General features: G+C 43.2%; 1 protein-coding gene across 2 annotated transcripts in view; it reads right to left on the bottom strand.

The window, feature by feature from the left end:
* Positions 1-18,384, bottom strand: part of KPNA3 (karyopherin subunit alpha 3) — a 47,257-nt gene extending 28,873 nt beyond the window's left edge. The window contains exons 1-2 of one of the 2 annotated variants that reach the window (XM_040054565.2): positions 18,242-18,336; positions 11,909-11,960 (exon numbers count right to left, since the gene is read on the bottom strand). Coding sequence is in view for 1 of the 2 variants with exons in the window: in XM_040054563.2 (XP_039910497.1) it covers positions 18,242-18,319 (78 nt within the window). In the remaining variant the exon portion in view is untranslated. Of the gene's footprint in view, positions 1-11,908; positions 11,961-18,241 lie in introns of both variants that reach the window. The other variant, XM_040054563.2, reaches the window with a different exon arrangement.
* Between the last annotated feature and the right edge of the window lie 5,826 nt (positions 18,385-24,210).

Below are 24,210 nucleotides of genomic sequence, written 5' to 3'. Positions count from 1 at the left end.
GGCATCAGCAACTTCTCTGGACAACTTACCCCTTGGTCTCACCACTCCCCCAGTACAGAATTTTTTCCTGACATCTAACCTAAACCTACTCTCAGTTTAAAAACATTGCCCCTTGCCCTGTCACTATCTGCCCATATAAAAACCCTCTCTCCCTCCTTTTTATAAAAAGCTCCCTGAAGGTACTGGAAGGCTGCATTGAGGTCTCCCTAAATCTCTCGTCTCCGTTTTGAAATCCATTACCTTGGGCTCACTTGAGAGTAAGGAAGGCTTGTCTTCCTGCCCACAACTGGATTAACCAGCTCACTCACGTAAACACAGACAAAATTCTCCTTTTACATCTACAGGGTTGAGCTCTACTACTTTAAACAAAGCAAGTCCTCATTACGGTAAGAGGACACGTGCACTACAGCATCTACCAGGACTGCATGTATTTCCCCCTCTCATCATTTTGGTACACCATTGAATACTTGCGACCATCTGAGCCTGCTCCAACAGCTCAGTACAAGGACTGGATAGCTGGGGAATGGGAGGGCCTCGGGTAGGTTCATTAGTCTGAACAAATAAAGGACCCAAGAAGTCATCACACGCAACTAGCATGACCAGTCATTCAAATTTCTTGTTCTATTAGAACTTTATATTTGAATAATCTTAATTACTGTGTCAAATTTAAGGACACCATATAGTCTGAAGTTTTTCAACACTTCTTCCCCATGACAGCTGCCTTCCAGTACTAAAGGTGGATACAAGTGAGCTGGAAAGGGACTTTTTACCCGAGCATGGAGTTATGGGACAAGTGGGAATGGCTTTCAACTGAAAGAGAGCAGGTTTAGACTAGGTATTAGGAGAAACTCTTTACTGTGAGGGTGGTAAGGCACTGGCACAGGCCTCCCAGAAAAGTCATGAATATTCCAACTCTGGAATTGCTCAAGACCAAGTCAGATGAGGCTTTGAGCAACCTGGTTTTGTGGAATGTATCCTTGCCCATGGCAGGAGGGTTGGAACTAGATCTCCAAGGCTCCTTTCCACTCACATCATTCCATGATTCTGTTACTCTGCATTTCAATAAGAAAATGCAGTTAGACAATGCTGTAAAGTCTCCTTTTCTTAATCATTCTGTGTTCTAGACACCAAAACTCTTCATTGAACATTTCACTATCAACACCATCCCACCTTCCCCTAAAATCTCATCTTTTATTCCTATTTATCTTAAATTTTAAGGCATACCCTATCATAATCAGTCAACTCGAGTGTCCGCTAGAATTTTCCTCTCCAAAATCCAATATTGTACATGCCAAATTTGAGGTCTCAGGGATTTAACTGATGCAAGGCAAAATTCACTTTTAGATTTGCTCCCTACCTACAATTTACTCATTTATCTATGCAACAGTACTCTAGAACACTTATACTGAACAGAAAAATCAGACTAAATCTGAAGTTCTTTAGGAGAAAATGATAACATTTATCATGCACCACTCTTACGGAAGCAGGGCAGATCTAAGGAACATTATATACTGTGCTCAACAGTTTAGCAGCCTGATATTTTTGGTTTAGAAAAACCCAAATACAGTGTAGTCCCAAGCAAGACATTACTACTCATTTCATCAATTTACTCTAAAACCTTCTCTAACAGCACTTTGACTAAAGACAGTTACTCAGAGTCAGCCATCCATGAAGTCTCTGCTGGGAAGACTCCAAGCTTCTTTCTAAGGGCAAATAATTCACTCAGATTTTCCATTAGGGTTTTATCTTTTTTTCATACTTCCATTACTTCAAACTCTCTGATCCTACCCTATTACAATTCTGTCTCAAATTTTTTTACCTTTTTTTCCTGTTTTTTATCAAGCTGATCTTCAAAATATTTCACTACTCCATTATGGTTTTCACATTTAATGTGCAAAAATCTCCCATCTTTTCCCTATTTAGAGAGCTACCACTCTTCAGAAAAATCCATTAAAAAGGTTATCACCTCTGCAGACCTTTTTGCTGACCAGTACCATATATTTTCTGAGCTGCAACACGCTATTACAATCTCCATATCACCTGGGTTTTATCCTTCTAGCTGTTCTTTTGTATTTCATTTTAAACTTACTGTGAATGTTTTCTCTTTTAAAGCAGCTCTGGTACATTTTCTTTTTACCTTCCCCCTTTAAAAGGCAGAACAGGCAGTACTCACCACTAAGTCCAGTGCTGCCTGTCCATTCACAGAGCAAGTAGGTTGATAACTGGGATATCAGTCTTAACTCCATGGAAACAATGAATGTTATCTGCCCCCCACTAAACTAAGGGCTCCCCACTGTGTCCTGCAGGCACAGCATCTTTAAAAAAAAAAAAAAAAAAAAAAAAAAAAAATCGGTTTGTCAGGGTCATCAGGATCACTGAGAATCACTGAGATACAATGCTGGGGCTAGAGTCTTCCTCTCTAGGAAGGGGTATGGCACTAAAGTTCCCAAAAAGCCCGTGGTGCATTCTGGCAGTTAAACTTGGTTGCCATGGCTGGATCATGATCAGTGCTCCTTGCCTGTTGTCTGCTGACACTATTTCTAACCCAAGACTTTGTGTCCCTGGCACATGAGATGACCACTGCATATCAATGTGTTTAAGACCACAGATTCCACTTAATTCATATTTGTCAAATGTGGCAATTATAGACTGTACATGAAAAACACATGAATGCACTTTACATTGGCTTGATTACCTAATTTTATTCATGCTGCTTACTGAGAATTTCTCCAGACTATTGCCCAGCTTAATCTTCTCTCCTCTTTACCACTGGAGCTGATACATTAGTGTCAGACTGCTCTATAAGGCGGCTTTTAATGTCCACAATTTAGTCACCCTTGCCTTGAAAGACCTAAAATGTTTCAACTTCATCTAATTACAAGAAATGCGGATATACCTATAGCCCTATATTCTGCATACTCTTGCTGGAATTTTGGAAGCTTTACTTTAAAACTTGCAGACCAAAAGGCACAATTTCCTGGTGGAGTGAGGTAGGGAGAGTAGGACAGGATAGGACAGGCAGATAGGAAAAGCCCAGATTTTATTCCCCCAAAACCAAATTATTTTGACAATTTTTTGTCCTGTTTTGGCATTATGTGAAAGGAAAGTATTTAAAGCTTGTGTTTCAGATGAACCATTTTAGAAATACAGCAGGTCATCAGCACCTTCCTACAGCCTCAGAAGAGACACACACATTATAATGCAATAGCATATAAAAGAAGCAGTCTTAACTACCACTGCTAGCCCCCCTTCAAGCAATCATTACCACTGTAAGCAGAATAACATGCTTTTACACAACCTGCAAGACCCAGCATGTAGGGACCTGACAGGCATTTACAATAGATTTATACACTAGTATAAAGGGTAAACATTTTCCCCAGGTAATACAGGTCAGATAAAACAGAGAGAAGAGACAAAATTATTCTGCAGCTTAACCCAGGATTCATTCCCAGCTTCCAGGCTGGGAGGACATCTGCTGAAGTCCATACACAGTTGAGGCCTAGCAAGAGGTTACCAGCAGATCTAATACAGGGTTTGCCATCCACAGCTTCTGACTACGATCATGTCCCAGTGCAGCGTGCTCAAACAAGTAACCGCATGGAAGCTGGAAACAGCACATCTCAACACTGATCCCCAAACCAAGGGTAAACTGTTTCACTGGATAAAAAGCAGTCTCCAAATCTCAGACAGGGAAAACACGGCACAGGCAAAATCCTACAGATCACAAAAATGACAGCTACAGCATCTGAACCATGAGGACACTCCTAAACACAAGGTATTACTGCACCATGCACTAGGTGCAAACAGTAAAAATTAGTAACTACCAGTCAGCATTAAGAAATAAGAACACAACACTTATCAAGGTGTGCTACAACATTACATCTCAATTGTTATATACAAAACACAAGGCAGACTTAAGTTCATAAGGCTTTTGTAACTAGAGATTTCTTTTCCCCAGTTCACTATATGTAAGAAACAATTATTTACCAGTATGTTTGACAGGCTGACATAACCACAGTAATGTGCCAAGTACTGTAAGTCTTGTTACAAGTCATAAGTAGATGTTGAGCAGTATTTCTAATTTCAAGTTCCTCAGCATTTTGTTATTTTATAAGATAAAGCATAAAAAACCCACAAAAGATTAGCTAGATGTTAGATAAACCAGTGTTTCACTTCTACCCTGAATTTCTGAATATTCTTCCAAAGTCAGATACAGTTACATATGAAGAATCTCTCCTAATCACCTTCTACTTGAAGGATAATTCCTAGTTCCCTCAAATCTGAAATTAATTTTACACGCCAAAGAAGAAAATCACTGCACGCATTAGGGTTGCTGTGTTAAGGGCTGCAAGGGAACTTTGTTTCACTGTGATAGGAAACACAAAAATGCTAAGCTGACAAAAGACAAGAGATTTAAGAGACACTAGACCTTGGGAAAAAAAAAAAAAAAAGAAGAGGAAAAGAATGCCACAGTCCCTGTAAAACTGCCTTTGACAGAAGGAACACAATACAGCTGTCCTCATCAGATCAGTGTTTCAGATCTCTCAACAAGGGTGCCTATCTCTCGCAACAAGATGACAAGAAACTCAAAAGTTCAGTTTCAGCCACCTGAGGCGAAGGGAAACATCTTCCTCATTCTTCAATTGATACTTGTTTTATGACAGAACACAAAACTGCATCAAACTCTTGATATCAAAAAGCAGTGGCCTCTGAAATTCTTAATTATCAGTGTAAGTGGTACCACCAGCACATTCAAAGAATTATTTTTCAGTGACCAAATATGTGGGAACCTTTCACTGAACCACACATGCTTCACAAGTACCATTCGTGAAACTGCATATGAGGTTTATATAACAGGATGCTCATTATGTGCTAAAGAGCTAATACCACTCCTGTCACACTGCCACTTGGTGCCTTACATGATCCATGCAGATCTTTCTGGAAAAAAAAGGGATTACTTTGAAGTGTTGAATAACATTGAGATTCTATGGAGGTGAGTCTAACAAGCTTTTCGAGCCTTTACTTAACATAAAAAAATTTAACTGCAAAATACATTAAACTATTTTAAAAGGCAATCCATATAGCTTCTGTAATCTAAAAGTTTAAGGAACCTCAAAACCAATCAGCTGTACTTGTACATGAAAACAACATAACATTTTTCAAAATCCTCTGTAGCAAACAAAGTGTTGTACCAGAGTGGGGGGGAACAAAAACCCAAACCTGACTATAGATATACAAGGCTGCAGGAAAAAAAAAAAAAAAAAAAAAAAAAAAAAAAAAAAAAAAAAATCAAGCTATCCAAAAGGATAAAAATCACACCTTAGACAAAGCAGTCAGAATAGTCCTCCATTTATGAATGTTTTAAAACAATGTTACTACTTTAAGCAAGCTCAATCTCATCCACAAATATTAGAACTAGTCTTAGGGTTTCTATTAATTTTAAGTTTCTACTTCATACCTAAAAATCAATCTTTATTGATTATAAACTCTTCAAAGTCCCTTAAGTATATCACTTGCGGAGTCACAGAATTCTGGCCACTTGGTAAGATTACTTCATCCCCAGTTACAGTACAGATCAGCAAACCAAAACTATTTAAACGTGCGGGTGATACAACGAGTCAGAAGGTCAAGTCATCACATTTCATTTTGTACGCTGGGATACAGAATCCTTAAACAAAAGTAAAAATTAAGTTTCATGTACAGGGTGCTTAATAATGTACATTCTCTGCAGAGAAATAATAATCAAATGCTGCAACAGTAAGAGTTATGAATTTTAATGATTTTAACTACTTTTGGCTATACCAATTGTGTCGGAAGGAAGATTAAAGCATAACCAGCATTTTACAACTAAAAATCTACCTACCATTGTAGCAACAAAATAGGCAGCTCAGCGTGGTGCTCATCCTGAGCATCTATCTCATTAAGTGGGATACCTCAGCAGTGTCAACTTTTAATCAACACATTTAGATCACTTCCATTACAGCTTGAGCAAGCAAGTCCACAAACCATCAGAAATGAAGAGACAGGAAAGAGATGTTTTTATCCAGGCAGCACGTCAATACCGCCAGCTGCCCCAAGACCAGCCAGCTGCCTACCCCCACTCTCCTGCAGGCCAGCCAGCACATACCAGCCTCGAGCTAGCCCATGGAAGTGAGAAAGCCAGGATCATCTCGACAAGATGAACACCACAGCCCAATGTCAGCTTTGGCTATTCTGTGGATACAAAAGTTATGTTTCCAGGAACTTTAGTAAGATGTGTATTTAATTCCTTTGAAAATTCAGCTCTTAAATGGAGAGAACAAATTCACTGACCAATTCTAATGTCTCTGAATCTACAAACATCATTAAATTCTTTATTTGTGCTTTTGCTTCTCAACATTACAGAAACAGGTCTCAGAAAAGCACAAGTTACGTGCTTAGAGGAAAGAGCTACCCTGAACGCATAGCTGGGTTAGTAAAGCAGCTTGATTAAACATACAGGGTGCCCAAGCAGCTTAACATTTGCAAGTCAATTCTAGGCTACTTCCACCTGCCAAACAGAAAGAACGAAAAACTGGCCCAGTTCCAACAGCTGGATTGGATTTAGCTAATGCTTTCCCTCTGGCATACGAGCATATCCCTGAGTACAATTTATATACCTCACAACATAGGTGCAGGTGCAAGACAGTAAAAGGTGATGTTTGTATTGATGAAGTAAACACTGTTCTTCCCTAAAAACTGCTTTACTGGTCTTTTTCCCCTATTCCTTCCCTGACACTTCTTAACAAGTATGAAATACTGCAATGCACATGAAAATGCAGAAGTCTCAGGAGCCAGGCTGCTTTGGGGCAGAAAAAAACCCTATCAAAATGCTTGTTTTTATACAATTGATCAGATGATTTAAGACTGTCAGCTGCCTATCTTTGGTTAACATCAGAAGCTAAGTATTCCTAATTTGCATAGGCATACAATCAGTATGTGTAAAGCTGAGTCTTAAACTGATGATATTGTTCTACTTGTTCCGGTAACAGCTGGCTTCAGATAAAAACAAAGACAAAAAATGCTGACAGGTGGTGACACTGCTCTTCTACCTGTTCACACTTTCAAAGTGCATATCCCTTACCCCAAGAATTGCAAGTATATCGCAATACAGGAGGGAAGAATTCTGGGACTGCATCAAGATGATCTGAATGCAACTACTTAATCACAACTAGAGCAATTAAAAACAATGCTCTGGACACCAATCCCATTAGTTTTTTTCGACATACAAAAAGATCTGACATCCATGCCAAAGTAAACCTAATGTTTAGTCCAAATTAACCATTCTAGCTAGGTTTATTCCCTCACTAGCTAGGTTTATTCCCTTACTTACAAGCAACATGGATTATTACCCATCTTTTTTCCCCCAAGCAGTGCTGGCAGACTCTCCTTCCCCAAGCCCAACTTTGAGACTTACCCAATTACCAAGTGCTCCTATATAAAGCTTGAAATTGTCCTTCTAACTAAAAAAGGGATTTTTTTTCCCCAGTCGCACAGACTGCAAAGTTGGGACAACTTCACTTCTGGCTTCGTTATCATAGTTCCATATTAAATTATGCTGACCCAGTTAAAAATGCAGGCAGGGGGCACGGATTCCACAGTACAAGCAACAGATTTACAAAAGCAGCCAAACAAACTTAAAATGTGTCTATACCTTGATCTGATACTCCAAGACAGTTTTATTTCATTTGATTACTATTTGACCCGAAAGGTATTTGCTCCTCTTTTAGATAAACATTCTATTATTTTGCATAAGGCTTTAAAACTTAGTCGAGATTCCCTGTGCGCTGCAGGACCGTAATATTTTAAAGCTTCCTTTTGGCTTGTAACATTTAACACAGTGCTAGGTACATTATGAGCAGAGTGCAGTATTTATGCTACTGTATTTTATGCCCTCATCTGTCTGGGACCTATGTTCCTCAGGGTTAATAAAGGCCACTAAAAGAAAACTAGATCTTTCTGCAGCTGGAGCCACGACACTTTGTTTTTTAATCCTCAGTTTGGGGCCCCTGAAATTAAGTCCAGCTGCCTTTTGTTAACTAGTCTGTGACAAGATAATTCAAGTATCTGAACCTGGCTAGCCTCAGCAAACTGGATGAATGAGAGATCTACCGTAACTCTCTTATTATGGTGGGTAATGACTCACTGAAGTCAGACTCTCATGCCAATATGGAAAGCCACAAACCTCCAATTATTACTGCTCATGATGCTGACTCACCTGAAAGCCCTGTGGAAGCAGACAGCTGCCCATCCACATTGTATGCTTCGACTGCTCCCAAAGTTCTTGGCAGAAAAGCAATTGCTATGTTTACTTCTTACCAGCTCTTTTGTAAGGATATTCTTCGAGGTCCTGATATCCTCTCTGCAACTGTTCATCCTCCATACTGAGCTACTACCAGCAAAGAAGCAAGAAGTGAGCACTCACATCTTCATTCCCACATGCCAATTACCAAGTTTACAAGTACAAACCTATCAAATAACCCTCAGGAGGCTAGACTCGAAGCAAGTTAGTTGGCTGCATTCAACACAAACTGCACCAATACTAAAGGACATGAAGTAGTCTGGAATATAATGAACATGTTATCTCCTGGTTTGATATAGAATAAAAGAGCAGGAATTCTCTATTCTACATCAAAACTCAAGGAAAGAATACAACATCTAGTCAATTTTCAGTTACTACTGTTGTGTAAATCAAGGACATTATATCCTGTCAAAGTTGTACAGCACTTGCATTCAGATGTTGATCTTAACATTGTTTATCACACCTTTACTGACATCAGACCAAATACCACAGTGCACCCATTTGGGCTCCTCCTGAAGGCAAAATCAAGTTTCCAGGTTAATTCAACAGCATCCCAAGATAAACTCATCACTGTGCAACAGCTGGTCTGCAGAGAGCAACAGGCCGGCAGCAAGGATGACCAACTAATTTCAAGTTCTACTTTTGACTGGTCGTCCTAACAGGGCAAGGAACCTCTCCACAGAATGTCACAAAAAGCAGTGGCAATGCACTCACTTGCCATCTCCATTCTGACAAGGTCTACCTTGAAAAACTTAAATGCGGTGTTTGGTCATTTATGCTGCAGCCCAAAAGAAACTGATGGATACCTGCACCCAGTTTTTCTTCTGTATTTTTTGGAAAGAGAAGGGCTTACTGGATTTCACAAAGATGCCAGCTCTGCCTTATCTGAATACTGTAAAACACCAAATAAATACCAAGAATACTGGAAACCGAGACAGTCTAATTACAAGTGATTCCTATTCATACTTCTTTTGAAAGTTAGAAGATTAAGGCTTCTTGACACATTAAATAGGTACAAGGATTTGAGATTTGGTACTTTTGCGTTACAGGAATCTGCTTTTGCCAGTACAGTAACTTCTAAAAAGGTAATTAGTTCTTTTCCTATATTACATGAGCACTGTAGTAAATGCTTTATTAGAGTTTCCTGGAAAGAGAAGCTTAACCTGTTCTTGAGGGAGAACAAATGATGTACCTACACAACTCGCCCAAGACATGACACCCACTCTGTCCTCTCCTAAAGCTGCTAAGCAAGCATCCCTCCCATCCCTTTGAGCAGGGAAAGCAGCAGACCTGTCTAGTCAAGTGGAAAACCTGACTGCCCCCACAAAAGACAAGGAGGCCCTTTTCCCTTCCACAGTCCAGAAAAGCAGAAGCCTGAAGAAGAGTGTAGAAGACCAACTCAGGTACAGTTTCATTTTTTTACTAATAGATGTTACCAGAAACCAAACCCACCACCTAATACCGTATTTCACAGACAAAATACCATATTCATTGGCGTACAGGACATCAAAGCAGCAGAGCAAAATTAGGACCTTTCATGGCAACTAGGTACAAACAACTGACTAAAAATTTGATCTTCAGATCAACATAAAAATTTAAATACTTTCAAATGTAAAAACTTGTATGAAATTGTAGATTTCAAGAAATTCATTACAAAATTAAGTGTTTTGGTCAGAAAGGCTTCACAGATTTCTGGGGCAACACCACAGATTCTTAAGCTTCCCAAATATTTATACTAGCTTCCCTCAAGAAGGAGAAAAAAAAAATTAAAAATACAAGGTGAAATACTAGCCAGATACCTTCTTGTGCAATCTGTTTTTGAATAAAGACACTCCCTTTACAGATACTTAACCAGTCTTCAACTGTAATATCAAAGTACCTCAGACGACCATCCTATGAATCCATGATATATTTATAAGCACCTCCCTGCAAAGTGGGGAAAAAAGTTTTGTTATTCCATCTATAAAATGGGAAAATAATTGCAATTTGCATATATTTACAAGGTGCCATAAAAAAAAAAACAAACAAGTCAAGTCCCTAGAGAGCTAGGCTATATTCAACCACAGCAAACTTTTTTGGTATAATATTACATGGCTCAAATGAAATCAGATTTTCTTTGCTGTTTTTTGAAAGATATAATCAAAAGGCAAAAAAAAAGATTAAACATGTGCTAGCTGCCTAATTAAATCTATGAAGAGATCATTCTGCTCAAGATGCAAGAGAAAACAACAAACCCAGCTGACAACACAGGAAGATGGAGCATTAGGAGTTAGAAAATACACTCTAGCAACATCCCACAATCCCATGAACTTTGTCAGCTGCCCTTTTGATTTAATCATTTCAGTACCCTGAATTACAGATGCTTCTACCTCACGTTTTAATGTGACAGAAACATAGAATCTGTGTGCTCACATTACTTGAACACCTTGGGTATCATACTTCTCTCCCTGAAGACTCCTCAAGTTTCTCAAAATTTCAATTTATACATCCTTCCATTTAAAAAAAGGTGCTGTCACATTGATTGCACATGTCAGTGCTCCTTTAATGTCTCTTCTTGTCTGGAAGGTTGCTCCTCAGTGCTGTTTGATCAGTGAACACTATAGATTCATCTTGCACACCTGGAGAACAGTGGTTAACAGGATCCTGATGAATTGCAACAGGGCTCTCATTTCAGGATCCTCTCCTGATGTGGAAGGCCTCCTGTATCTGGCTGAAAGTCAGATTTTTATTGCAGAGAAATCACTACCACTGACTTTGCATCTAACATTACAGGCGCACGAAAAGAAGTGAAAGGCCCTGATGCCAAAAAGCTGCATGCAGAGTATCAGCTGGTTAGGGTGACTTCAGTTACCTCAGCAAGACACAATGTGTCTCCACAGAATTTCATCAACCTTCGGATTACACTGTAGTTGACTCAGAAAAGGCAAGGACAGGGACTCCAAGAACTGCAAACCTGAAATCTGACACTACACCTGGTCAGGAATCCCCTACTAGCACTTCTGAAAACCTGGGCACAAACCATCCTAGCACCCTGTGTGACTGACCACCTTCTCATGCTGATGAGCTCAGTGCTCCACACCAGCAGGTTTGTAGTGGGGCTTGAACACTCAATAAAAAGATCACTGCCATCAATGCTTACAAGTCTTGAAAGGCAGCTGTTTCTCCAAACTGATTTTCCAAATCACTCTATCACCACCTCCAAAGTCCACCTGTTACTGAATCTGACAATAACAAAGGTTAAAAACACTCAAGAAGAGGTCCTCAGCTGACGAGACATGACAGAGTATGAGGGAAATGAGGAATTCAGTAACAGGTGTTTGAATGAAGAAGATACAAATTTGTCTCCTGTTCTGCAGACACTAGTACATTACATATTCCTATTTTGTACTTGCTGTATTTTTTAAATACACACAAAGTCAAGTTTAAAGCTGACTGCAACATTTACTTAGCCTGAGAAAGGAGACAAGTGTCAGCTGACCCAGAGGAGCCTCCCCAGCAGATTTAATAGTGTTAATCTGATTGTGAAGGGAAACAGTCCAACAATTAAATACCACTAGATGAGATATACCTACTCCCCTTCACACTGACCTCTTTGAGCCACCACTGGTCTTCTCCAGATGTGAAGGGCTGGCTCAGGAAGCTAAGGGAGCAGAAAATTAAAGAAACATGAAGAGCTTTGCAACTAGTTCACACCAAGGCATAGACAGTTCTGATGCAGGACTAACTTTCTGGAAGAAACCAGTGCTTTTGACTACCCACATCAAATTTTGTGATATGGAATACAAAGCCCAATTTCTATTATATTAGTAATCAGGAATGTCAATTCAGTATCAGAGTTTCCCACAGCAGATATTTTGGAAACAACTGACAGACTATACTCCTGGAAAGGATACAGGGTTTGGATTTCTTTTTCAAATCAGGTCAGTTGACAATTTGTCTTTACTATTTGATGACACAACCCATTATCTACTAGTTCATTGCCTGCTCTAGCCCGTTATAAATTAGATGCCTCATTCCACTTCTAATCCCACAACAAATACAAATCTGATCAGTTACTTGTAGCTAGTGCATCCTCCTAATTGCTGTCTTTTCATATCACACAGTTTTAGAGGACAAAACATCGTGCTCGGATATGTGCTGGAACTATACAAATTATAAAAGCCTCAAAGACCTTATGTAAAAAATAGTTAAAGAGCCCTTTAAAACTAGTCTGACTGTTACACCACTACCAGCCGTGACCAGACTTCAATATTCTACAAATTAAAAATCAATCCTTTCATAAAAGAAGCTTTAGAGATACCAGTGCCACTGCTGTAGTGTTAGAAATACACAAGAATGAAGAAAAATAAATTCTGTAATTACAGGAAGATTACCAGAGGCTTGGTATATCACAACAGCAAACAGCAATAATTGAGCCTCAATACAGCAAGCACAGATCCCAATCAGCTTATGAAGATTATGTTCATCACGAGATAACATCTCCAAATTGCACTCTCCACAGGTATTTTTGAAATAAACAATGATTTCCTAATGTATCTGTGTATTTAAATATTTTAAAATGCAATGCATTCAACTGATTTTGAACCTCAAGGAAAACACTACATAGTACATCTAAATGGCCTTATTAGGCATTTGCTTTCTGCCAAGAGCCACAAACATTTCAGTGCTGTAACATTTACCTGCAGACTGAAGCTTGGAAAATTCTGCAGCAATAGTAACCAAAGAGGCTTCCCACATCAGTATCTTACTTCCTACCCATGTAATCCTTTCCAAGGTACAAACAAGTACACTTGTGTTCTCCCAAGAGTGTGTGTATACACTGGGTTTAAAGGGTAATGAAGAAGCGGCTGGAGTCAAAAACTCTGCATGAGAGTACAGGATCTTGCAATACATCTAGTTCCCAACAGGAAGCTACCTGACACCTGTGTCTTCACTCAACAAGCCAGTCAACTTTCTAGGATGGCAGCTCCATAGTACCTTAAACCTACCCAAACCAGCAGTTAAAGCCCTAATCCCTTCTAGCATCCTTTCCTGTGTCAAAGTGAAAGCAAAGAGAGCTGATCAATCTGTATTGTGAAATCTTGAAATAAACTGCATTGGTACAGAACAGCTGGGAGTAACAGGATTTCTGGGACTGCTACAACCCTTACTTGTTTCATGAGGCCTTGGAGGAGAATACAGGGAGACAGCAAAAACTCTACTTAGTGCACAGAACAGCACCAGAAATGAGCTGGCAGCAGCACATCTGCCCATTTGCTAACACTGTGCAGGTATGGAACCTCCACTGCAAAAAGTCTTCGACGCTTGACAAGAATGTGACTTCAAGTCAACCCGTACCTTTTCCCAGATACCCAGAGACTGCACAGATTTGACCTCCCCAGAATGACATTCTTCTGCTTGCAAAAATATCCATGGCAGCATGATAGAAAAACGGCAACTAATTCAAGCATCCTCAAAAACCAGATCCTCACTTTCAGCAATGGAGGAGTAGTAAATACACTGAATCTGCCAGAGCTGATGGAGGAGATCTGGGCTAAGCCCGCTTTCTTCCTCTGCCTCGTTTGGGGTGAGGATGCTGAAGGTGGAGAATAAAAATGTATGCTTCAAAGCTCCTGATCCCAAAGGCAATACAGACTAAAAGGTGATAAAACTGCCTGTAACTGGGGAAAAGACATCAGTGAGCAGGACATCAGAAACTAAAAATCAAATAGAACAGGAGTAGGTGAAAGATGACAAGAGTGGCTAAACTTCCTTATCATAAATGGCCCTCAACAAATTTCAGAAGGATAACCCTACAGCCTAACCAACAGAAGATCAAGGAATTGTCTTCTTTTGACTTATGACTAGGGGTATGACAAGTATACCAAAAAAATTTTTAATCCCAGTCATTGAAGTGTCTTTACATAAAGTTGTTCAGTTTATAACACACTAACTCCTTACTAGGTTTTAGGTTTCTTTCTCTGGTTGGTTTTCTTCTAAATGAGTGCACATAGAGTTTTAATTTAGTATGCACTTTGCTAATTACATGACCACACAGTCTCATTATATCACACACAAAAAACATCAGCAAGTCATGCAGACAGCCCTATAAATGATAACACCTCTGCTCACCAAGAATTTTTCCTCAGTTTTAGTCAGGGATGCTGACTAATCCTGACAGAAAGAAATGGGCTGATTGTTTGATCCATCCCCTGAAACATCAGAACTGTGAGTCAACAAATGGGTACCTGCTATTAGCAACATTTCTAATCCAAGACATTGAAGGAGTAAATAAGGCTAAGAAGGATGCCACTAAGCAAAGAATAAAGCTGAAGAACTGCAAAAATCAGAAAGTTCAAATTAGGTTTTCTAAAAGCTAGGCTAGCTTAGATGTCAATATAAACAAACACAGTTACAATGGGTGCCACAAATTAAGTGATTGCAACTGTTTAATTTTGCCCTGTAAAGACTCAATTTTACTAGAATAATCAGTGCTGGAAAAAAAATCACTGAGATTTAAGACTCATGTCCATAACGAACACTGGAAAGCCTGCTCATCTTAAACAATTCAAAAACCTCTTTCACATCTCTGGAGAACATGGAATTCACCAGGCTGTGAGGAGAGAGCTGGCAGTTGTTTGTCCAGATGAAGCCATGAGTGTCTTGGCTCCTTACTGATCAGCTCTGCACGTTGAGGTTAACTTTGTCTGCTGCTAATCACATATCAGTACCTATAAAAATAGAAAAATCTCACTAATAAAAGAAAGAACAGAAACTCATATTAAGTGAAAAACACTTCTGGCATTTGGTTTTGCTATTATCCCTTTTGAGGGCTAAATATTTTTTTGAATATTAATACCCCAAAATCAGAGTTCCTGTTCAGTACCAACAACTCTACCTCCCTAAAAGAGAAAGGCAACAAAGAGGTATGGAACTTCCACCCAAACCTGAAACTAGAAAAAGGAGAATGAACCTGTGCCGGTCAAAGATTTAGAAGCTTTGCTTTCTGCTCAACAGATCTGTTCCTTTGTGCTTAGAGAGGCACAGTGAGAAGCTGCATGGGGTACAAAACAAAATCCAAAAGTACTTACTCATCTTTTGTTCCCTTAAAGTTGCACTAAGAAAAAGCAAATACAATTATATGGCCCAGCAAACCCAGTAATAAAATATGAGTTAACTACAAATTAAAGGAGTAAGTACTTTGGTCTGCCAGAAGTCTGTACCCAGAGGGGATCAACAGTAACTCACAGGTATTTAATAGCAGTCAAAGGAAGATTACTAAAGAATGTGTTCAAGCCTGATGTGTTCAAAGGCAATGGCTGCTCCCAGGCAGAAGGCGACTCAAGTGCCGCTGTTTTCAAACTGAAGCTGAGATTGTACAGCTTTGAATATTTTAAATTTTCCAGAGGATATAACCTAGATATCAGACCACGATTTATTATGCCATCATTCTAAACACTTCATTTCTCTTTGGTGGAGTTTGACAAAATGAGAAGATGTAGATCAATGCCAATGAAAGCACTGATGCCTCCTGATTTCCAAAGCTGAGTACAGAAAATCGGAGGCAGGATCTCTATGTAAAACTCTTTATTGCAGGACAGGGAGCAAACCAAGTGTATTTAACTGCTGACAGTTGGGAATTAGGTATATTTGATTTAGAAAACAAATCCTTTGTGAAGAGCCAATAACTTCCACTACACAGAGACAATCTGTGCAATCGGCAGATCAGTCTGTGTACTAGTTCCTCAAGAATATAGCTCTGCTGTGCTCATTCATTCTCCACTCTAAACTTAACTTACATTGTTTTACTTTTAGAGGCTTAAGTTAGATAAAGTTTACTCCAGGAAGGTACTTCTAATATGAACTTTTAAATACCGGATCAGAAAAGAGTCAAAATGGAGGTTTAATAGAAATTCTCAGACATTTAATACAAATTAAGGTGTTCTGAAGGACACAGAAACATTTCCAATCTTTGAAAGTCATTTAAATAAACCTAAATTTCATTTTAGCATATCTCCATGGGTATACAACTCTAAAATACCTCTGCATTTTACCTGTTTGTTAGTGCAGAAGAAATATGTTACTTAGATTTTAACCCTTTTCAAAAGCAGCTATGACAGCTTTAACTACATTACCATTATTGGAGCTCTGCACCAGTCTTAGGCTCAGCCACAGAAAGGAAATCAGTCAGCACACTGGAAAACAACCCTAGGGATAAACTTCTCCATAAGAGCAAATACAGTACTCCAAAATAATTACTGCCCTTCAGGGAGAAATGAGAGCTAAACTACCTTAGCTGGTCTGGCAGAAGTAATCTCTGATACCAAAGCTTAGGCGGTCCATTCCCTCCGTCCTCCCCATGGAGGCAGATATGCAATTCCCCTAGTCCTGGGCATGCTATAATATAAGCAAGCGTGGATGACAGATCAGCTCACGCTAGGCAAAAACATACCTAACCTTTCCCTGTTTAGAGCACTGATGGATTCAGGCCAGTGACTGAGAAAGCAGCAACAAAACCGGTAACCAACACGGAGAGATGAGACAAGGACAAAGTGAATGAGGAGCAGCAGGAAGAGCCTCACTGGACGGGAAGGGGAAAAAGAAATGCACCACGCCCCCTCCATACCCTGAGAAGCAACTGCTAAACAGAAGGATGGGCAATTTTTAGTTACTTTCTAACATTTACTAACGTTAGCCAGAAGTGTTGAAGTTATCATACTCTTCACCTGCAATATTTTCTGTGAGAAAGATTCACTGCCGCAGACTTAAATAAAAATTAAAGATTACTTTACACTGTGAATGTCATCTTAAAGACACTGCTGCTGCTAAGCCTGACCTGCCTAAAATTGTCTCCACCCAAACAATATCAGCAGAAGCGTGAATTCTGCTAAAATACATAATGTGCTTTCAGAGGACTAAAATTCCAGTCTACCGATTACAAAAGTTAAGTGATAAAATCAACAGAAGCACGGAAAACACCCTCAGGTGAAGTCAAAGTAATCTGACACATATTTAGGTTTTCACTCTAGCGAATCCTAAGCTGATTTCAATCCTAGCCTGATTTCAGAGCTCCCTCCCCCTTTCTTTCCTATTACAGAAACTTAAACATGAGATTTGGGATTTCCTCTTTCAACTGCGAGTAGAACTGAAGATGTGTCCAATAACGATACGCAGATTCGAAGACCTCTAGGAAATAAACTCCCAATAACCCTGAAACTCTCCAATTCGGAGGAGTAAACTACTATCCCATTAACCTCACCGAGCACCGCTCTCCTTTTCCCATTCAGACGGAGACGCCCAGCAGACCATTACTGATGTGCCTACCATCATTTGAAAACAGAATATAAAAATTAAAAAGAAAAAAAGGGGCTGATACACCGTAGGACACGGAACAAAACGGGACAGCACAGCACACTGCAACAAGGCTCACCAGAGCGTGGGAGCGGTCCCCGGCACCAGCACAGGCCTCCGTGCGCGGCAGCGGCACCGCGGGGCGAGGGCAGGGCAGCCCCGAGCCCCGGCGGAAGGGCCGCCACCGCCCCGGGGGGCGGCACAAAAGGCGGCCGGCACCATTGTCCGAGGCCCCATCCGAGCCCCGGGCCCGGGGAAGGCGGCAGAACGGGGAGGCCGCCGGGGTGGAAGCGGAGAGCGCCGCGGTAAGAGAAGGCGCCGCACGCCGCCGGCCCTGCCCGGGCCCCGGTGAGCCGGCGGAGGGGCCCGCGGGCGGCCCGGCCGCGCCAACCCTTCCCCCCGCCGCTGCCTCCGCCCCCCGCCGGCCGCGCCCGCCCGCATGACGGCGAAGGAAAAGAAAAAAAAAACCCTCGGGCGCTCCCCCGCCGCCTCCTCCCGCAGCGAGCGCGGCCCGGCCCGGCCCCTCCTCTGGCGGCCGCCGGCGGAGGCGGAGGCCGGGCCCGGCCGGGGCCCCGCCGGCCCCGCACGCACCTCCGCGTCGCGGCCCTTGTTCTTGAAGCTCTTGATGCGGTGGCTCTCCAGGCCGGTGGCGGCGGCGTTCTCGGCCATGGCGGCTCCCGGCGGCTCCTGCGAGGCGGCTCCGGCGGCTCCCGGCGGCGGCTCGCGCGAGGGGCGGAGGGAAGCGGGACGCGCTCCGTGACGAGCGCGAGGGGGGGAAAACGGGCGGGGAGGGGAGGGGGGATGCCGCTGGCGCGCGCGCGCGCCGTTGCTGAGTGACTGGGAGAGGAGCGGGAGGGGCGGAGAACGGGGGGCGCGAGCGCGCGTGACGCGAAGGGCGGGCGGACGCTGTCCAATCGCGGCGCGGTTTCCCCGGCCGCGGTCCCGCCTCCTTCCCGCCCCCGCCCGGCGTGGCATTCTGGGATGTGTAGGCCTGGCGGGCGGCGGCTCCGCACGTGGCGCGGCGGCCCGGCCGCGGGGTTCCGGCTCGACGCCAGGCGCTCTGGGGCTCCGGGAGACCCCCGAGGGCGACGGGCAGGGCCTAACGATACTGTGCATACGGAACCGCAGAACAGGTCAGGTTGGAAGGAAATGCAGTGGGATATCTGGTCCAAATTCCCCCCTCAAGCAGGGCGAGCCCATAGCACATGGCATAGCATTGTGCACAAACGGTTCTTGACATCTCCAATAAAGGAGACTCCACACTCTCCTCTCTGGGCAAACTGTTCCAGTGTGTGGTCACTCGCACAGTAAAGAAGTTCTTCCTTACGTTCAGGTAGAACTGTTTGTGCACGAGTTTCTGCCCGTTGCCTCTTGTCCCATTGCCCGGCCCCACTGAGAAGAGCCCAGCTCCACCCTCTTGGCACCTTTCCTTCTCTTACTCATAGACATGGAGGAGATCTCTCAGTCATCTCTTCTCAAGGCTGAACAGGCCCAGCTCCCTCAGCCTTTCCTCACAGGAGAGATGCTCCAGTCCCTTGACCATCTCTGCAGCTCTCCACTGGACCTGCTCCAGGAGCTTCCTGTCTCTCTTGTGCTGAGGAGCCCAGAACTGCACACAGCACTGCAGATGTGGCCTCAGCAGGGCTGAGTAGAAGTGCAGCATCGCTTCCCTCAACCTGCTGGCAATGCTTCCCAGTGTATTCCAGGATTCCATTTGTGTTGTTAGCTATGGGTCTGTGCCCCCAAATGCACTCTGAGGTGACCCCACTGGCACAGCTCATGCTCAAAGTGGCCTCAGGCAGCTCTGCCATCCAAGGCTGTCTCATGAGTCTGCTCTGCACCTCCTCCTGTTCCTCATGACTGCACTAACATTGCTGTACGCTGCCTGGGAAACGCTGCGCAACAAGCACCTAAGAAATCCAGGTGTTTTCGGAAGCCTCAAGTCCCCTTTGGTGCGTGAGTCTGCCATGCAAGCAAGCCTTACCTGGAAAAAGCAAATCCAGTGCTTTGCCAACATGCCCTTCATACCCCGCATGCACAAGGCAGCTGCAGTCCTGTACCTAGTGTAACACACAGCACAAAGGGGCTCTCTGTGCCAGCCCAACAAATTGTCCCCAAGCTGCCAAAATGATTGCAGCACGGCTCCCCATATGCAGCTCTGGGAGTGTTTGGACAGACTGCAGACAGACCCACTGCCAGGTTACACATTGATGGTAGACTGGACACAGCACTTTGGGTCAAATACAGGTGTGCCCTGAAGTCACACCTGGAATTTTCATGATAGAAAAGAGGATGTGTGTGGGTGATGTAGTTGTACGGAGTGGTAAGCAGTGATCAACACCTTGCATAAAGCAGAGTATTATCCGAGAAAGCCAAACCCCCAAAGTCATTGAAACATGTAACGTTCAAATTTAGCTCATCTTATACCACATCAGGTTCTGCAACAGATCCTTACAGCTATATATATAATTTTCACAGACCTCTTTCAGAGTCTCTCCCTGTAACTGACAGCTCAGCTTTTTACTTGCCTTTTCCCAACTCCACTTTGGATCATTCAAGTGGCTATAACTTGTACCTCACAGCTCTGGCAAAACAAGGCTTGCAGCCTGATGGAGATGAGTAAAAATCTGGAAGATTAATGGTCTTCCTCACCATCACTGAGCTGCGTGCCAAATGTTCTTATCTGGCGGATCAATATAGCATTTCCATCTCTGTCATTCCCAAGTAGTTTAGACTCCCAATACACTTTCCTCTGTGTCTTTTCCCCGCAGCTTTATCCAGGCATGCTGCACCATTGTTGCTAGGAGTGGAAGAGAAGAAGGAATCAGAAGCACAACTGATGTGCCCGGCGTTTGTTAGAGGTGCCTCCTAGGCTATGTCTCTTGTACGTTTGAAGGAAAATTGGCTCCAGCTGTCCAACTGCCTTCAGGAGAGTTCTTAAAGCAGGTTCAGTAGCTGAGGACTTTGTTTTATCCTCCTGAGGAAGGTGGCTGTAGCTGCCAGCTGTGGGTGACTCAGGCCTGTGAGGACAGCAGAGCACTGCTGATATGATCCCTGCTAGGCAGGATCTGTTCTCCTCTGGAAGAACTGGTCACCTTTACCATGAACAAAAGATTATTATTCAGCACCACTCAGCGTAAACTGAGAGGTAAAAGGAAAACTTGCAACTACAAATCAAGTGTCTCCAGGCTGGGATAACTCAGTTTACCAATCCATAAATCTACACCCATTCCACTAGATAGGATTTATAGATTCACTGTCTTTTTCTTTCCCGTTTCTTCCTTGATATGAGCCCTTCAGAGTTTCTGTAGTGCATGTCATTAGTCCTAGTAGACACTCAGGAATTGAACACCTCTTAGACAGAGCTACATGGAAGTTTGCTTGGCTTTACTGCCTGAATAAAGCTTTGTGGTGGAGCTCTTGACTTGGTAATTGAAATTGCATGTACTCAGAGAAAACATTTTGATGCAGTTAAGCAAACACTCCTTTTTGGCACTGTAATTAACAGACACTACTAAAATATAAGGAATGAGTACTTTGCTACTTTGAAAACAGAACAAACCATGTGGATCTGGGTGGCTGTTCTTCATCATCATGAGTTTCATATCAATGTGTTCTTGTTGCCAAGGCCTGCAAGATATGTGTCGGGGCCGTGAGCACATTTAAAAGATTCACTGACCCTGAGCAGCCTCCCTGTGCTCCACTTCAATCCTTTGCCCCAGCGATGCTGGAGTGGTGCCAGTCTCAAGCTCCGCTGCAGCCTTGGCCCAAATGTGGGCACTGGGTGTCCTGGCTGGGTGATGGGAAAGGGTGAAGGGGAGCAAAAGAGGGTGGTTAGGGCCACCAGGGTCCGTGGTGCCTTCAGTGCCCTGATAACATAAACTGTAGCTTAAAGAGCTATGAGAAGGAAAGATCTTTCATAATTCAAAGATACGGGGCAGTAGGAACTTTTCAGGTGTCCCATTACTGAACAAAGTTGAGTAGCGCTTGTTTCTGGGATGACCTGTTGGCTCCAGCAAAACTGGATCAGCGCAATGAATATTTTGGGAAGAGCACATGGTCATCTCAGGAGTCTACCTGCAGTGTCAGAGTCAGAGGCCACTCACCCTGTGGCTGCCAGTCACTTGTTCTTTTGAAGTCAGCAATTTTGTCTGTATCCACCAGTCAACAGAGCTGCAAGAAAACCAGCGTGTAAAAAAATGTTTAATGAATCTGAATCACGTTCTTGCTGCAATCCCTCCAAGAAGGATTGGAGAGGTTTAGGTGCACTGTTTTAAGATGCAGTCCCACCCTGCTAATGGATGTTAGAAGGCGAGGCAGGAGAAACAAATAAAATGTGTCAGCTCCTCAGTCTCTGTTCACAGCCATGAGCAGCTGAAGCCAAGACCTTTGGGGTGGAGGAGGTGTGGATGCCTCCCCAGCAGAGGAGCGGGATGGCTGGCGAGGTGGGATTGTCTTGAAACACTGCTGCTGACACTCGGCTACAAACCACGTGTCAAGAACAGTCTGTAAAATCACGCGACTTGTAATCACAGAAAGATACAAGGATTGACGTTTAAGCTGTTACCTAAAGCACCCATGGGTCTGCTGCCTTGCTCTCTCGCCCCAAAATGGGAAACCCAAGCACCTCTGACCTGGGATGCAGGACAGCTGTAACCACGTTACCATTGGCACAGAGAAAACCTTTTTGCCTTACAAAATCTGCGCAGTTCATGTGCTCTCTAACTCTCAGCAGATGTTAACTTCCATGCCTTGCCTGCTAGTACCTCTAGAGACAGCGTGACTGGCACAGGCTCAGACCCTAGCACGGCTGGGGTCCCTGCCCAGAGCCTCTGTGGCTGTCCCGCCGCACGTTCAGCTCTCCAGCAACTGGCTGAGCTGTGTCTCCTTGGGAGTTGCTCTCTTACAAAAAGGGATGAGTAACACATGAAGTAAATCAAAGCAATGCCTCTGACACTCATTTTCCCTTAAGGTATATGTACTGTTTCGGTGAGACCATTAACGCCTGTTTGCAGTTCTCTCCATCACTGAGGTAAAAAATTTGTCTTCATAGGGAAAGAGTTATGTTCTTACCTCATTGCAACTGTGGCTTAGTAATGACAGCGAGCTAAATCCTGGTAGACACTCCAGCTTTGTCAGAGGCTGCCAACAAATGCCATGTGAGCTAAGAGGTAATGCACACACCAGGAGACATGAGACAGATCCACTGAAGAGAAGCTCATGGTAAGTTGCTGTGTAGAAAGATCCACAACGGCAAGGTCAGGAAATTCCTAAGCTGAAAACAGTTTAAACACTGGGAAAGTGCTGGGGGGAGCACCACTTTTTTTCTTGTTCTTATGCTTCTCTTAATACATCTGTTTACTGGTGACTCTTGGAGATGCAACAGTCTTACTGAATTCTTATTCACACATGCTTTTAGTCTGACCCACAGTAGTCCTTATATTCACAGCAGAAAATTAGTGCTCAGTGAACCATGTCAGTGTGAATTTGACACCCGAGTAGTCCCGTAGTACAGTGTGGTCCCCCAGTTTCAAAGCAGTAGGTTATGTCTGTCCTGTTGTTGATTTGTCCTTTCTCTGGTCACCTACCCTGGAGGCAGCTTACCTTGTGCCATACTCCAGTCTGGGGTGAAAACAGCTGCTTTTTTGGAAGAAAACTCCAGCCATAGGTTTGGATGATTCACAACACTCTCTGGCTGCAGTGGGGCTGTGCATCTCATCAAATTGGCTCTCTGATGTTGTTTCCCAGTCTTTCAGCAGTGTCTCAGCAGATGTGGCAGCCTGAAATACTTCTCTCCAGCAGAGCACCTCATCCCACTGCCCACAGGCAGCATGGCCAATGGCACCTTGCAAAAACAAGCAGCTCCAGTGGGCTCTCTGGAGCTTGCAGACTGGTAAAGGGCTCAGGAAACGTGGGTCCTCCTCAGTATCTCTGTGCCAGGGCCAGTCCCAGAGAGCTGCCCTTTCTGCTGGAAGAAGTCACTTCTGGGGGCAACACAAAGAGCTGGTGAGGGAGCTGGCATGAGGCTGGCTTTGGGAGAACCAGTGAGCAGCCCAGGGTCAGGACTGACAAATGCCTCATTATCTGCAGACGAGGAACAGAAGCATTGAGGGAGCAGCTGGATAGTCTGCTAGCATTTTCAGAATCTGGGGGACATTGTTAGTGAAGGAGAAACTGTAAAACCTCTGGTTATCCATAGGTTCTCCGTATTCTGTCTGAACCAAGTTGCTGTCTCAGCATCTTTGTCCATGCTTTAACTGGGAGAATTGGGTTCTCCTCCTTCTGCTTCAGAGCATCACTTTCCTTCTCTGCTATTCTCAGAGGAAGTCCCAGAGTATGCAATATTTCTTCACCTTCTGTTGTTTCCTGGTTTTAGGCAGCTCCACACAAGAGCTGGTGAGCTGCTGTTGGGGATGACAGCGAGGTGGGCACAAAATAGGGGCTTCATGGGCAAGGATGTTCTGCTATGGTACCCAAGCAAGAAGAGCTGAAGCAGGTCCCAGGTCATGTCCAGGTCCAGACCAGGGAATTATATGGCCAGGTAGAGGGATAGCTGCAAT

The sequence above is a fragment of the Hirundo rustica genome, chromosome 2, assembly GCF_015227805.2.
Source record: "Hirundo rustica isolate bHirRus1 chromosome 2, bHirRus1.pri.v3, whole genome shotgun sequence".
Classification (NCBI taxonomy): Eukaryota; Metazoa; Chordata; class Aves; order Passeriformes; family Hirundinidae; genus Hirundo; species Hirundo rustica.
The sequence above is the reverse complement of the archived record's forward strand: the minus strand, read 5'-3'. Positions and strand labels throughout refer to the sequence as shown.